The sequence below is a fragment of the Vanellus vanellus genome (genome assembly GCF_965231255.1).
Source record: "Vanellus vanellus genome assembly, chromosome: 6".
NCBI classification, from domain to species: Eukaryota; Metazoa; Chordata; class Aves; order Charadriiformes; family Charadriidae; genus Vanellus; species Vanellus vanellus.
In genome coordinates, this window is record NC_138911.1 from 29,259,531 (window position 1) to 29,274,076 (window position 14,546).

Consider the following 14,546-nt stretch of genomic DNA (forward strand, 5'->3'; position numbering starts at 1 on the left):
ACAGAAGTAATTCTATTTTAACTTGCATTGGACATCAATTTTGAGTTCACTCTAATTTCCAGAAAACACACTTACTCCCTATCATTTCTTGTTCACTAGAATTACATTTTCAGGAATAACTGCATCAGGTACTGGCTAAGTTCTTACATTTTTCAAGGAACTATCGTGTTTTCAAAAAAACTCTGAGTAAATGGACCATGATACACACTGGTATTTATGGATTCTGAAGCAATGAATAAAAATAAAAGGTACTTGCAGCATAACTCTTTCATTCTAGATTCAGAGTTCTACAAAGAAAATCTAAAGCCATGAATTCTCAATTCACGTTCATTTTTTTCCCACCCTAGCTTTCTAGAAGCCAGAAGATAAAGCACAGTGTTTTCTGAAGAATTTTTCTCTGACAGAACTGGGTATTTCCAGGCAAAACTGAGAAGCTTTAAAATATTTACATTTATTCAAAGGAAATAATGTAGGAAAGAAGTATAATCACAGCAGCCATTTAAAAACACAAGGTTAGTGACTTTACCTTTTAATTTTTTCTCTTCTTTAAACTTCTTTTTCTTGGGCCCTAGCAGGTGGCGCTGCTGCTCGTAGTAAGGATCATGTGTAGACAGCAGTCCTGCACTGTAGTACTGATATTGCTGCAACTGAAGTGGATGTAAATGAGCACAGTAATGGAAAACAGATACAGCAGATAACAGAGACAGCAGGCAAACAAGTTCAGATCTTGATGGCAAATAAGAGATCAGAAAACATGCACTTCTCCATATTTAGCATTGTTATCAAGTATCACGCAGTGTCCAAAGTAAAACCACTGCTCCCAGAGGTGGCCTCCAAGTTCTACACAGGGACCCAAGCCCACCCAGTTAAGTAAGATGGGAAGAGCAGGCAGTGAAGCTTACACTTTCAAAACATACTGCTCCATCTTCTCCATACAGGTGCTGCGCAGCAAAACCATATATTACATGAAGTGGTCCAATCATGGACCTCCTATTTGTTTTGCTTGCTTTCCCAAACTACATATGTGTTCTACTTTATCATTCCAAAGGACGCAAAAGGACAGGTTTAGATAAAAGGCATTTAAAAGATCTCCACAAGGACAAACAACTTGAACATTCAGACTGTCAAGTAAAAATATAGCTGCCTCAGCATTTTTTTCCAAAATTAACAAAAAGGTCAGTATATTCCAAGCATTATTCAACTAAAATATTTAAGAACTATACACAGGTTACATATAAACAGTCAAAATAAAGCCAGTACAGGTCAGAATTAACAATTTAAAACCTAAGCATACTATTAAGTTAATAAAAGATTTTTGAAAGCTAAGAACATCAGTGTAAACAAACTTTTTTGGACAGATGTGTTTCTCCCCCTCATAACTGTGTACTGCTGATCTGACAAGACTCTGGTTATTTCTACTGGATATTATTTCTTGCTAGTCTGGAAATGAATATTTGTGTAAAATCTAACAAAAGTTATGACCTGTGTAAAAATTTGGTGTATGAATATTTATGTAGTTATGTAATATTTCAAGAAGCTAACACAATCTCAGTTTAGAACTTAATAAGTAAACAAAGGAAAGAAGTGGACAGAAGCAAAGACCTGGGTGGGAAAATACTTATTCCCTCTTCGGGAGAAATTTCAAAAGAATATGAAACAAGACAACAAATTTTAATTTCAGACACATCCTTTGATAGCAGAATAGGATGAATTCCTTTATCTGAGACTACTTTCTGGTGCAATTCAAAACAGCAATGAAAATAATTTCTGCAAAAGCCCTTATAATTTGAAGAAATATATTATTAGAATCAAAACAGTCATAGAATTTGGCCTAATATTAAGAAAATTGCAGAAATGCAGCAGACTATTTTCTTATAAGAGGGGGAAAAAAGAGAATATGAGAAGAAAATCCAAAATAGAAAGGTAAGAAGAAAGTCAAGTAAAACCCCAAAGAATGACAGAAAACAGTAAGGAAGAAAACTAGAAACTCTCTTTCCAGAACATAAACATCGCCTTACTACTTGTCACCTCAGTGATGATCACAGAATCACACAGAATCACAGAATGGTCAGGGTTGGAAGGGATCTTGGGGGATCATCTAGTCCAACCCCCCTGCCAGAGCAGGGTCACCTACAGCAGGTTGCACAGGACGGCGTCCAGGTGGGTTTTGAATGTCTCCAGAGTGGGAGACTCCACAACCTCTCTGGGCAGCCTGTTCCAGTGCTCTGCCACCCTCAAAGTAAAGAAGTTCCTCCTTAATACGCAATTTTAGTCTGGAACAGCAGCTACTACCTGTATTAGAATTTAACCCACAGCACTTCCCTTTTCATATATATTACCAGATCTTGCATTCTAGCACCCTATATTTGCTATAGTGACTGGGACAGAGCATTGTGGAAACTATATATAACACATGTGACAGTACTAGCTACATAAGTTATTGACAGATTCTCAGCATAAGGCATCAACAGCTGTTTAGCCTGTATGTAATTAATTAAATAACCTCTGCCTGAAACCGATGTTAGATTGTTCTAGTCTACCAAACAACAGGGTATTTTCTGGCCCACAAAATATTATGGGTTTTGATTACAATGTAAGAGCAGTTTAAATAATGCAGTTAAAGAATAAAAATCAAGAAAATGTAAAAATTTTGGATTTTTACCTCTTTGTCTTTGCTATATTTACTTTGATGCAGTTTCTTGTATTTGTGTAATCGCAGCATATTGTGAAGCTCTTCCCTTGAAAGAGAAAACTCTTCTTCTTCCTCTCCGTCCTCATCACTTGGTGAATCTGTGTCACTGGAGTCATCACTCAAAAGGATACTCTAACAAGAATAAATGGAAACTAATTTAACAATCACAAGTCCCCATACTGAATGGTTTATTTATGCAAAGCACTCTTGAGCCTTTATCTAATAAAGGGCTGTGGGTCTGGCCCAACAACAATACTTAGCATTTATAAAGTGTCTTCTATCTGAGACACCTCAAATGGAAAATAGTTTTCCGAGATACAGTGCTGTATAGCAGTGAATCCAATACACATTTTCTGATTTGGAGGGAGGTAGTTTTCTGTTAGTTTGGTGATAGTTAAGTTATTTTAGAATCCACTTTGTCTGTTTGTGGTCTTAGAAAAGCAGCAGTGAGAAAATCCAGGATACAAGCAGGGGCATTCTGTCATGTATGGCTGCAGGTAGTTTCCTACCCCATCTGCAGTTTGTCCTGCTGTTCTACCACTTCTACCTGCCTCAGATGCAGCAGGTTTGGCTATAGTCTGACCTCTCGACAACCTGTTCTTGCTAACTGGAGAAGGCTACAGTACAATTAAAATGCAAAGATGGCATAAAGCCACTATTCCACTCTCTCATTCCATCCTCATTTGGACCTTGTACTGAGTTCATCTTAGAAACAAATTTTCAGCCAAGTCCTAAATGTCCATTTAATATATTTCAAAATAGCTCATTTTAATTTGGACAGTGTACTAAAATTACTTCAAGTTTCTGAATGTATGCTCACTGTGAAATTTCACTAAAATGCTGCTGCTCACCAAAATCCAAATGGCTACTGTTCATTTTGCTACACAATGAAAATGAATGCCTCAGATCTACAGAGACTATAATTCTACTTTGTTCTCCCTAAAGTCTAACACAATATTTGTTATCAACTGTCACACACTCTTTTTTCTTTAAATTTCCAAGATGAGAAGCCTTTGTATTTTTGCTTTGGTAAGTGTTTTTTCTTAATGTAAAAGAAAAACAAACCCACTCATTCCTTTCTTCTTAGCAAGGGACACTAGCTCCAGTTACCTCAAAAAAAGAACAGTGCAGCAAACAACAATCCAATATAGCACAAGACTAAAGAATTCACTTGGAGCCCTCCTTTCAGCAATGCAAAATATCACTACACCTCTTCATCACCTTATGCCTCTTTTTCAGTGTGAGATTTTGCACCAATTAAATTGCATCACATGATTTAGGGCCACTCTCAAAACACATTAGTCTAGCTTGCTGAGCTCTCAATAGCACATGTAAAGTAAAATGAAATGGACTACTGAGATCAGAATAAACTTACTGTAAACTTACTGTATCTGGAAACTGTATTTTTGATAATTTGTGATAATGCACTGACCAGTGCTCAACTTTATTTTCCTGTTGCCGTCTGCTTGCTTACATGTTTCTACACCATGATCTACGTCAGATGACAAGATAGAATCACTCACCAATGTCTACAGGGTGTTGACTAGAACTCTACTCACGGATTTCATAATAGCTGCATTTCTTTACAATATTCTTACCTTCAGCCACTTTCTGCTTTTCTTCAGTTTGGAAAAGTTATACAAGCTCCCTTTTTCAGACTTTGGTTCTGTTTAGCAAAAAAAAAAAATCAAGTTCTTAAGAAATAATGCTTTTCCCAGCTTATCCCAAAGAAAGCAGAGATTCAGCCTAGTGCATGCCTACCTGGCTGCAGTACTCCATTCAGGGAATGTGTGTTCAGCATCCCGGAATTCCCTGCTCCAGAAGACTCCCCAAGCAAAGAGTTTGGAGGCTCTTCCTTAACTTGCATCAGGGGATCCCCAGACTGAGGCAGCAAAGGATTGTCATCCAATCCATCTTCACTTTCATCACTGCAAGAAGATACGTAGTATGGTGACAATAAAAAGGAAAATATTCAAAAGAGGAGATACTTGTGCAGCTTTCTTACACGTGGCCATTAGGCTAAAGGTTTGAGAATTGAGACAGCTTCAGATGTAATTTTACACACTAGAATTAATATTGCTGTTAATAATTTCCCATTAACCCCTCAGCAGTAGTTAATCATCAGACCAGCCTGGCTATGCTATCAACCTGCACCTTCAGTCTTTTACTCAGTATCTAATTTGAGAAGCACAAACTGAGCAAGAAACTAGTATCAAGTCAAACCAAAGCACAATATCATCACCCTCAGCACTACGTACATGTGGGAAATACAAAGCTATACTTTTTTCTACTCCTTGTGTGGATCTTACTACATGCTTATAAATATATCCGTTATCTATTCCCCATACAGTGATCAGTTCTGTAACTCTACAATTCCAAAACACTGATGAAATTAAATGTAAATTGTTTTGGGACAGAAATGTACCTTGATGACTCACTTCTCATTGCTACAATTTACTTACATAAAAATTCTGCATCTGATAACAGTCTTTCCATTTCACTTATGGCTACAGGCCATCTTCATGAAAAATCAACTTAGTGCTTGTTCATCCTACTTTTTGCAGACAAAGAAAGTTTTGGCCACTCAGCTACAAAAAAAGAGCTTTAAAACAGCATGCTAATTTGTATGTGGGCTGGCAACACACTGTACTATCAATGTGATCTAAGTGGAAAATCTTTAAAGGAAAAGAGTTTATAATGAACAAGTCACCACTTAAACGCTTAATAAGGTGTCGCCTAGGAATAATAAAACAAAAAATGCTTGTCTTTCCTTGATATTCCCAATGGAGAATGGAAAAGGTTTTAGTACCTGGATATACTCCTGTTAAAGATGGCAGACGTCTGTCGTAAAAACTGATCCAGTTGCAGTGCTTTCTCCAGATATTGCAGATAAAGGGGTTTCGCCAGCTCTGAGCAGCTGCCATCCTCCCTGGCACCCAGCTCTGAGGCCATAGAACAAACTTCTCCTCATGCACAGGTGCCTCTGAACACACAGCTGTTAAGAAGAAACAACAGTTATCATCACCACCACCACCTCTGAAAGGAACAAACCTGGTGAGCAGGCAAATCTACTGCATGCTACACAAAATGCTGATATTTCACAGAACACATAACCCAGGTAGTTCTGGGCGGTTGCAATTAATAGGTATATTAAACAAAGAAACAGAAATTCACACTAAACTTTCCACCACAATATTACCATAGCCAAAACCCAGATTCTTAGTTTTCTGTTTTATGACTTCATGGATGCTGTTTGATAGAAATGAGCACTGCACTGACCTAGTATAATCCAAGCGGTGACACAGAAATGCAAAGTACAATGAAACCAGTCCTTGAACATCTAAAGTAAACTTTCATCACTATTAAAGATAACACATTTAACTCTGGACAGAGGGCAGCTGTGTATCATGAAAACAACTAATTATTATTCTTAAGTTGAATCATATCTATATAAACTTACTCCAAAACGGAAGAACTACTGAAAAAAAATGTTCATCTGTTATCACCATTCAGTTCACAGCTGTAGCCTACAGAATACTTTTCCTTTCCTTTAAAGCAATGCTGCTCTTACAGCACTCAGAACATAGCTGTTACCTATTGACAAACAAGCTACAAATACCTGACCAAAAAAACTTCCGTTCTGAAATTCAACTATCTTTATTAAATTAACACATAATTAGCAATTTATTACATACTTTTTACATTTACAAATTTAGAACACACTCTAGCTTTATGGTTTTTTAACTACTAAAAACAGGCTGCCTGATTTTCATTTTTTATTTGTTCTCAGGATTTTAGATACTTAAAAAATGAACCAACACCCCCCAATATTTGCATAATGCATATTTTAAAAGCTAAACTACCAGAACATTTTACTGCTCTGTCAACTGCAGTTTTATTTTCCTCCAACTACAAAAGATGTCATAACAATTTTTACAGTAATAGCTCTGGCAACTGGAATTTTATTTTTCTTCGATTACAAAAGATGCCATCATTGTTATAATAATAGTGAGAAAGATAATTTAATATTATTTCCAAAGTCACAGTTGTTACCATATAAACGGAAGTGCTGTCAATACCCTAAATATGACAATATTTACTAATAAATAAATGCCTTAGGCTTTTGCTTTTGGTGGACAACAAAAATAAAACCAGTCAGCTTTTAAAAGACTTAGACTAATTGTTCTTCTGGTTTCTATCACTTCTTAAAAATACTACAAAACCCGAAGCAAGCTTCACATTAATTTACAGCAAAACTTTTTGTATTTGTTCAATTATTAAATTGTTAATGACTGAATTGTTTTAAGCCTATATAAGTGAAAAAACAGATTGAGTATCTAGTCTTCAAATTGTTCTCTCATCACGTATACAGTCAGAAAACCAGCATCTAACTTTTTTCAAGTCTTTTATCCTCAAAACTTACAAAACGTATTCAGAAACTGTAAAGTTACAAAAATATGATAACCGATTACCACCTGAAGACTAGTGGCTGTGATTAAACAAGAGCAAATTTTATTATTTCTTAATGAACACCTAGTCTTGAATTAACATCTTTACCCATACATAATAAACAACAGCATGCCAGAAATTGTTAAGACAGGGCAACAGCCCTAACTTAAAAGTTATTTTTAGACTGAAGCTATTTAGGTTCAGCTTTCTATACGCTAGATCTTTGTACACCTGACAGCAATGGAATGATTGACCTGTTACCAAATACCCATTTCCAGCAGAGGTTAACATACAGAATAATGCACCAGAAAGCTTTCTCTATGATAAGGGTATTAAGATTCATGTTTTCCAAGAAACTTTCATCTACAGTTGTCACATTACTCAACAGCCATCTGAAAAAAAAAAAAACACCCTAAAATCAAAAACTGTCTTCCAAGAGACAGGGCCATGAAGAAAGTAAAGAGGTTAGAAAACAAGGGGAAACATGAAACTTGTGTCTCTGGTGGAAGAAATCATTCAGGAGGAGATAGAAAAGGACACCAAGAAGGCAAAAGCGGTTTTCTTTCAAGTTACCAATAAAAATTATATATATTCTATACAGGAGCAAGATTCAGTATCATACCAGAAAAAGTACAGTGATTCCTTTTATCACTCCATTTCAAAATGTATCCGCAACAACAGCATATGTTATGTGAACATGGTATTATTTTGTTTTCCCAGCCAAAATGTCACATGCAACCATTGTTTAATGATTTTGCTCAGAACCAAAAGGCACCTTTCACCTGTCTGCTCTTGGCAGAAAACCTCCTTCCCAAAACTCAACATTCGGTAGCAGTGCCTGTCCTCGAGACACTGTGGGAAAGAAATGTGCCTCAAAGGACACAAAGCGCACAGGACTTTGTTTGGATTCACTGCCACCGAGGAAGCCAACAAACCAAATGTGCTCTTCTTTTGCACCCCAATGAGCCCTGCGCTCACAAAACTACACAACCTGAACAGCAAAATAAAGGGAAGGAATTAAGACAGATTTGAGGTCACGTTTTTAATGGTAGGACAGCAAACAGGCCAGAGGCAAAACAAACACAATCATATTCCTGATCTAAAATGAGTAACCGGGTGCTTTTCTGGCTGCGCAGATGCACTTGCCTAAGTGCTGGTCTAAGTGGATCCACCAGACTGGATCGGTGCCTCTCCTCTGCACAGGCAGTGGTGCTCCTCTGGCTCCACGCTCACACAGCTTAGGAGATAACCCAGCAGAAGACTATTCCTTTGCTTGTAAGATATAAATGACCCTATGAAAAGAAGATGCTATCAGATGTGTTTAATAATTAGAAAACTAAGCTATTTTCTCTGGAGTGGGTCATCACAACTTCACAGAGTTCCCAAGCAAATTTGAAAGTAAAGGATAATACCCTCTGCCTGCAATGACTGCAGTAACTGCAAAGAGAAGGTTTCATTCCATATTTTAACACATTAATCCTCTTGTTGTGTACACTATGCTAAGCATGTACACTTAGCTAAGTAGACACTTAGCATATGACACAGCACGGAAAACTCACATTTCCGCATTTAATAAAGTCCTCCTTGTGCTGACACAGTATATATACTCTCCATTTCACCCTTAGAAAAAGACAAGCTTTTGCTTGTCTTCACACTTTAATTGTCCCGAGAGGCTCCTGTACATACAAAGTTAATTACTCTTGTCCTCAAAACAGTTACTGGTCTGTATCCCGCCTACCGAATAAACAAACACAGCAGAGCTCAACAATATTCCTAAATGTATTAACAATGCCCAAAACAAATTTAATAAGTGTTACACAAGCATATTGAATAGAGACTAGCTCAGCCATTGAATTCAGCCTTTAATTTATTTATATGCTAACAGTCATACAGCGCTTTTCTGCTGATCAAAGTAATAATACGGGAAGCTAATTGACAGATACTTCTTTATTCTCTGTTCTTTTGTTCCCATTCTAGGTTTTAAGAAACAAAGATTTCCAATGGCAAAAACTGCTTGAATACTGAAGCGAGAGAAGATGGGAACAAGTGAGAGGCACACAGCAGCCTGACCCACTACAGCAGGTAACAGCGCGCAGGACACGAACAAGACATTGCTTCACTGGATTTACACGGTGATGACATTAATTCCACTTTTCTTCACCAATCTATCCTTTTGCCTACTCAGTTTAAGGAAGATTGCAGAAATACAGATTTTCAAAATGTTTTCATTACTGATGGTAACATTTAGGTAAATACGTTACAGGTGGTAAAATGACTGGATGCTGCCAAGTAATCCTGCCATCACAACTTTCTTACTGATATACGCCAATTTTATGTTAAGTTTCACTAGCAAATTCAGTAGTTATTTGCTTTCTTCCTTCATCTCTCCTAGAGTTATAACAGTTCAGAAAATTGACATTTGGAAATAAATAGCTGCTGCACTGCCTGGCTGGCACTTTGAATCCTCTAACATTCTTACCTTATCAGAAGCTCACACTAAACCATTTAATTGTACCATGTGGCCATTTGAATTATTAAAGGCACAAGTAAAATACCACCAGCATGATCTGAGTTTAGTTATATACATACCAACTTTGTACAAATAACCTTCATAATAATTTATTTTTTAAAGATGTAAGTTCAGTTCTGAAGAAGCCTTCCTTATCCTGCTTTAAATCACATTGCTTAGTTCAATGTCAATGTAGATGTGGGGTTTCTTCACTCACTCTGTTTTTTTAACTCTGCCCATTACAGTGTCTAGTCAGTAAGTAAACACTCAGCACCGGAGAAGAATCCTCCAAGGACATCCTCAGAGAGCAGAGTTATGTTTTACAACAAGGTTTCTAAGTTTTATACCCACCGACCCACGCCAACCAAACTGCAAAAACATCACTCTCATGAAGCAGGTTAGCTTTAAAAGTAGATTCTCCCAGTTTAAACAAATACCCACTGGCTACTTCTGAATGAAGTCCAACAAGTTTTTGCTACAGATATCAGTTTAAAGCAGGAGTCCCATAAGTGGCAAGTGTGAGTTTGGCACTTCTGCCTAGCTGCAAGCTAGAAAGGATTGCTTTGTATGGCTGTTTGAAATAGTTGTTCTTCCTCCAGGAGCCTCCTGGTTTTCTTTCTTTTTTTTTTTTTTTTTTTTTTTTTTTGTTTGTTCCTTCAGTTGCTGGCATCTCTACACCTCAGGTGAGGCCCAGAAGATTACTTTTTCTTTTCTTTATGCCTAATGCTAACATCAAACATTACGGTAAATAATGCTAACAACTACACTCCTACCTGAGGGCACATACACAAACAGAAGCTGCCATGGAGGTAGAAGGTGCAACATAGCAGCTAACCCACAGTACCCCTTCTTCGCCTATGACAAATGTAAGGCAAATCATTGACTGAGGTCAAACTAATTCAGTCAGTCTCGCCTGCCACACACTAAAGCGTACATGAAGTGTATTTATATACACTAAGGTGTATATGAAGTGTGATCAGCCGGCAGGTGAGCCCACAAAAGCAGAGTTTCTTACCTCTCCTCCATCCAACCCGTATAAGCACACTGACAAACCATTCAAGTGGACAAAAACCTGAAATCTCAGTTTACCCACAGAAAGTACGCGTTCCTCATATCCCAATGTACAGCACTGAGTTTTATCCATAGAGCAGGATTAAAAATTGGGAGCAAAATACAACTTTCTATGCTATTTTAGTTTCATCACAATTTTAGCAGTTCTCTAGGTTTTTTTCCACACATGGTCTTCTCGAACTTTGCAGTTTGACACCAACTTATTAAGAGAGATTTTCCAAACTGATACGAACACCTAAGATAATTGTAAATTTCTTCAAGAAAGAAAAGTGAGAGATATAATTCTCATAAGAATAGCAGAATACTGCAAGGATTTCCTGTAGTACCATCTCCAGCATAACCCTGGAGACAAATGTATGCATCCACACAAAAGATTAAGTCAAGCTCCATATGGAAAACTTACATTAGTACAGTACTATCAGTGAGGCATATTTTTGTCAGATTTCTTTGTAAGCATATAACCTCCAATACAAACAATTGTGGCACAAAAAAACTTGAAGGGGTATTTTACTTGGAGCAGAATTACACACACTTCCACTCTCACATTTTAGCTTGCTTTGATAAATGTATAGTTACACTGACAACCATTTTCCAGACTACACTACGTGCCAGGTCTTGAAGCAAAACATAATCCCTATATAGTCTTTTTTATGGCAGTGTCTTAAATATAACTTTGATACACAAGAGATTGTTGCTTTAAAAAAAAAGCAGATAGGAGGGAGGATATTTCGTACGAACCTAAAGCCCTCAGTCTCCACTGAACTCAAGTTGAATGAATAAAAGTCACGTACATACAACTGAAGTGTGAGTTCACACCATTTCAGTTTGAAATTAAAAAGAAGCCATTTTAATCACTTTTCTAAGTAATGAAATCCAGTTAAAACCAGATAGTGTCCTATACACAGTATTTTGCTGTTTTGCTTGTATGGTAAGGTTTTATATTGTTTTCAGAGGAATGAGACAACATTTTGTTGATCTCTGTTACAATTTTAAATTGCTTTTAAATATAGAGAAGAAGAGCCAGTGGAGCACAAGCTCTGAATTTTTTAATGACAGTCAGAGATAGGGCCTAATTTATTATTAAAAAAAAGACAAAAAAAGCTCTACAGCTCTACAAAAATTTTATCAGAAGCATATAAGTGAGCAAATGGCAAAATACCTTAAAACAAATGCAAAAGTTAGCATGTCACAGCTCTGCTTCCACGTTTAAACTAGCAGAAAAATGACTAGCAGAAAACCAAACCCATTTAATTGTTCAATTAGAATAAGTCTTGTCCCAAAAGGGCAGTCAACGGTATCTACAGAGACCTCTGATGATGCATCCATACTCTGCACTATGTAACAGTACCGTTACCCGCACATGTTACCATTGCTTCACTCCTCCTCTCTCTGTGCACACAAAACACAAACCGCATGGAAGTTTCGGGTTTTTTTTACTTTTCACTCCCTCCACCCCAGACCACGAAAAGGGAACTATGTCCAAGAAAGCTCCAAAAGGACCGTTTTCTTCTTGCCATTTAAATCAATCCCTAGCATATAATTTAGCTTGTCCAATAGCATACTTATTACAGAATTTACAGCTTATTACGTTATACCCAAATGGAACAAAACTTGCTCATTTAAACATTCAAGAAATGCAAGGCAACATTTTCAGTGACTTTTAACAATATACATGTGAGAGATGGGCTAGAATGGATTACAGGGATACAGGGAATATCCTTAAACATTGGGGAAAAGTTCAAGATACAGTCCTATTTCTTGTATTTTCCCTCATTATCTTACCTACCTCTGGACGTCATGATGTGCTCTTAAACATACACATTAAAAGAATGAAAACACAAATACATCATTTCTGATTCATGTAAATTAAAAAGATGAGCGTTGGTCACATACAGCGGTATCAGATGTGCTTTACAAATCCATAGAGTAGATTTGTTCATATGAGAGAAAACTCAAACCTAATTACGCGTATAAAGGCATTTCACTATAAAAAAAAAGGAACTTGATTTGCACCATTTTCAACCTAAAGGAATCGATTATTACCATCTATGACACTGCTGAGGGAAACTTGACACATAGGATAAGTGACAGTGTAACCGAAAGAACATATAATGCTAATTAGTACTAATCACAGCAGAAATGGCACTAAGCTATGTGTCTGCCGTAGAACAGCAGACTTTACACCACATCTTTAAAGAGGTATTTTCTAGCGCACGTATTCACCAGTGCAACCGTAACATTAAACTCGTGTTTTTATGTACACCTAGTGGGCGTTTCTCATCAGCGGCGACACCGGTTTGGCACCCAGCACCTTCCCGCGGACGCCGGTGGCTACTGGGACAGGGGTCCTCGCAAGCCCGGGCCTTCGTAGAGCCGGGGGCTGCCCGCCACAACCTCGCACCGAGGAGCGGTGCCGGCACTCCGGGGGCAGCGTTGCATCATGCGGGCGTTACGCACGCGGGGCTGCCCGGGCCGCCAGCGCCCTACCGCCCGCCCTCCGCCCCGACGCCCGGGGGCAGCCACAGGCCTCAAGCCCCGCACCGGGGCCCCCCCGGCGGGACCTGCCCCGCGAAGCAGCGGGGCAGGCGCTGCCCATCCACAGGGGCGGCACCGCTCCCCGCAAGGGCGGAGGGTCCCAGCGCCGCGCTCCCGCCGCCAGTCGTGCTCCCTGTCAGGCTCCCCGTCGTCCCCTCCTCCTCCTCCCCCTCAGCCCCGGCCCGGCCGCGCCGCGCGCCCGCCCGCCGTGCCCCCCCGCGCAGGCGCCACCGCCCCCCGCGCGCACGTGCGCCCGCAGGTGCACGGCGGCGCCCCCGCCCCTCCCCCTCCCCGGCCGGGCCTGGGCCCCGGCCCGCCACCGCGCGCGTCCTCCCCTCCCCCAACCCAGCGCGTGGCGGGGGCCCAGCGGCCGCTCCGCTGCGGGGGGGGGGGGGGGGGGGGGCGGCTCGTGCGCCGGTATATCGGGGCGCATCCGGCAGGCAGGGCGGGGAAGGGGCCTGTCCCTTTAAGAAGAGGCCCGGCTGCTGCGGCCGCCGCTTCGCGAGGAGGGGGGGGTGGTGGTGTGTGTGTGGGATGGTGGTGGTGAAACCGCGGCCTGCCCCGGCAGGCCCCGCTACCCACCCCGGTAGCCCCGGCCCGGCGTGCCCTTGCCCGGTTGCCGCGGTGGCTCACCTGGGTAGCGGGCCCGGCGGCGGCGGCGGCGGGGGGCTGGGGGTGTCTCCCGGGCTCGCTCCCCCGCTCGCTCCACCCGGCCTCTCGCCCCGCGTTGCCGGGGCTGGCGCTGCCTGTCTCCTGCCGCGGGGCGCTCTCGACTCCTGCCTCGCCAAGATGGCGCCCGCGCTGCTGCTGAGGAGGAGGCGGCGGCTGCGGGCGCTGGGACGGCGGCGGCGGCCACTTTCGCTCACTGAGAGGAGAGGAGCAGGGACACGGGGAGCCATGGCGGGGGGGAGGAGAGGCGCCATGGCCAGGCCTGAACAATCGAGCCCCGCATACCTCCCCGCCGCCCCGGTCCCAAGCCTCCGCCCCGCCGCCCCGCTGGCGTCGCCGCCGCAGCCGCACGGGCCCCAGCACCCGCACGGCGGGCGCCGTCCCCGCAAACAGCCCGCGGGGGGCCCGGTCTCATCGATGCGTTCCTGCGGCCGATTGGTAGGGTCTGGCGGTGACGGAAATTGCCGAATGGACTCGGCCGAAGCGGCCGGGTGAGCCAGCGAGTCTCGCGTGAGGCGGGGCGAACTCTCGCGATAGTGACGCGGGGAAGGCGGATGTGGGACGGAAGCGACGCGCTCTCGCCCTTGAGCCCGCCGGAAGGGCGGCGGGGAGCTAAGGAGA

At 41.3% G+C, this 14,546-nt stretch overlaps 1 protein-coding gene across 1 annotated transcript in view; it reads right to left on the minus strand.

Moving 5' to 3' along the window:
* INO80 (INO80 complex ATPase subunit) overlaps nucleotides 1–14,148 on the minus strand; it is a 68,009-nt gene extending 53,861 nt beyond the window's left edge. Inside the window, exons 1-6 of the mRNA XM_082485292.1 lie at nucleotides 13,890–14,148; nucleotides 5,502–5,687; nucleotides 4,454–4,620; nucleotides 4,291–4,358; nucleotides 2,663–2,824; nucleotides 527–647 (exon numbers count right to left, since the gene is read on the minus strand). Of these exons, the coding sequence (XP_082341418.1) occupies nucleotides 527–647; nucleotides 2,663–2,824; nucleotides 4,291–4,358; nucleotides 4,454–4,620; nucleotides 5,502–5,644 (661 nt within the window). The 5' untranslated portion in view covers nucleotides 5,645–5,687; nucleotides 13,890–14,148. The remainder of the gene's footprint in view (nucleotides 1–526; nucleotides 648–2,662; nucleotides 2,825–4,290; nucleotides 4,359–4,453; nucleotides 4,621–5,501; nucleotides 5,688–13,889) is intronic.
* Between the last annotated feature and the right edge of the window lie 398 nt (nucleotides 14,149–14,546).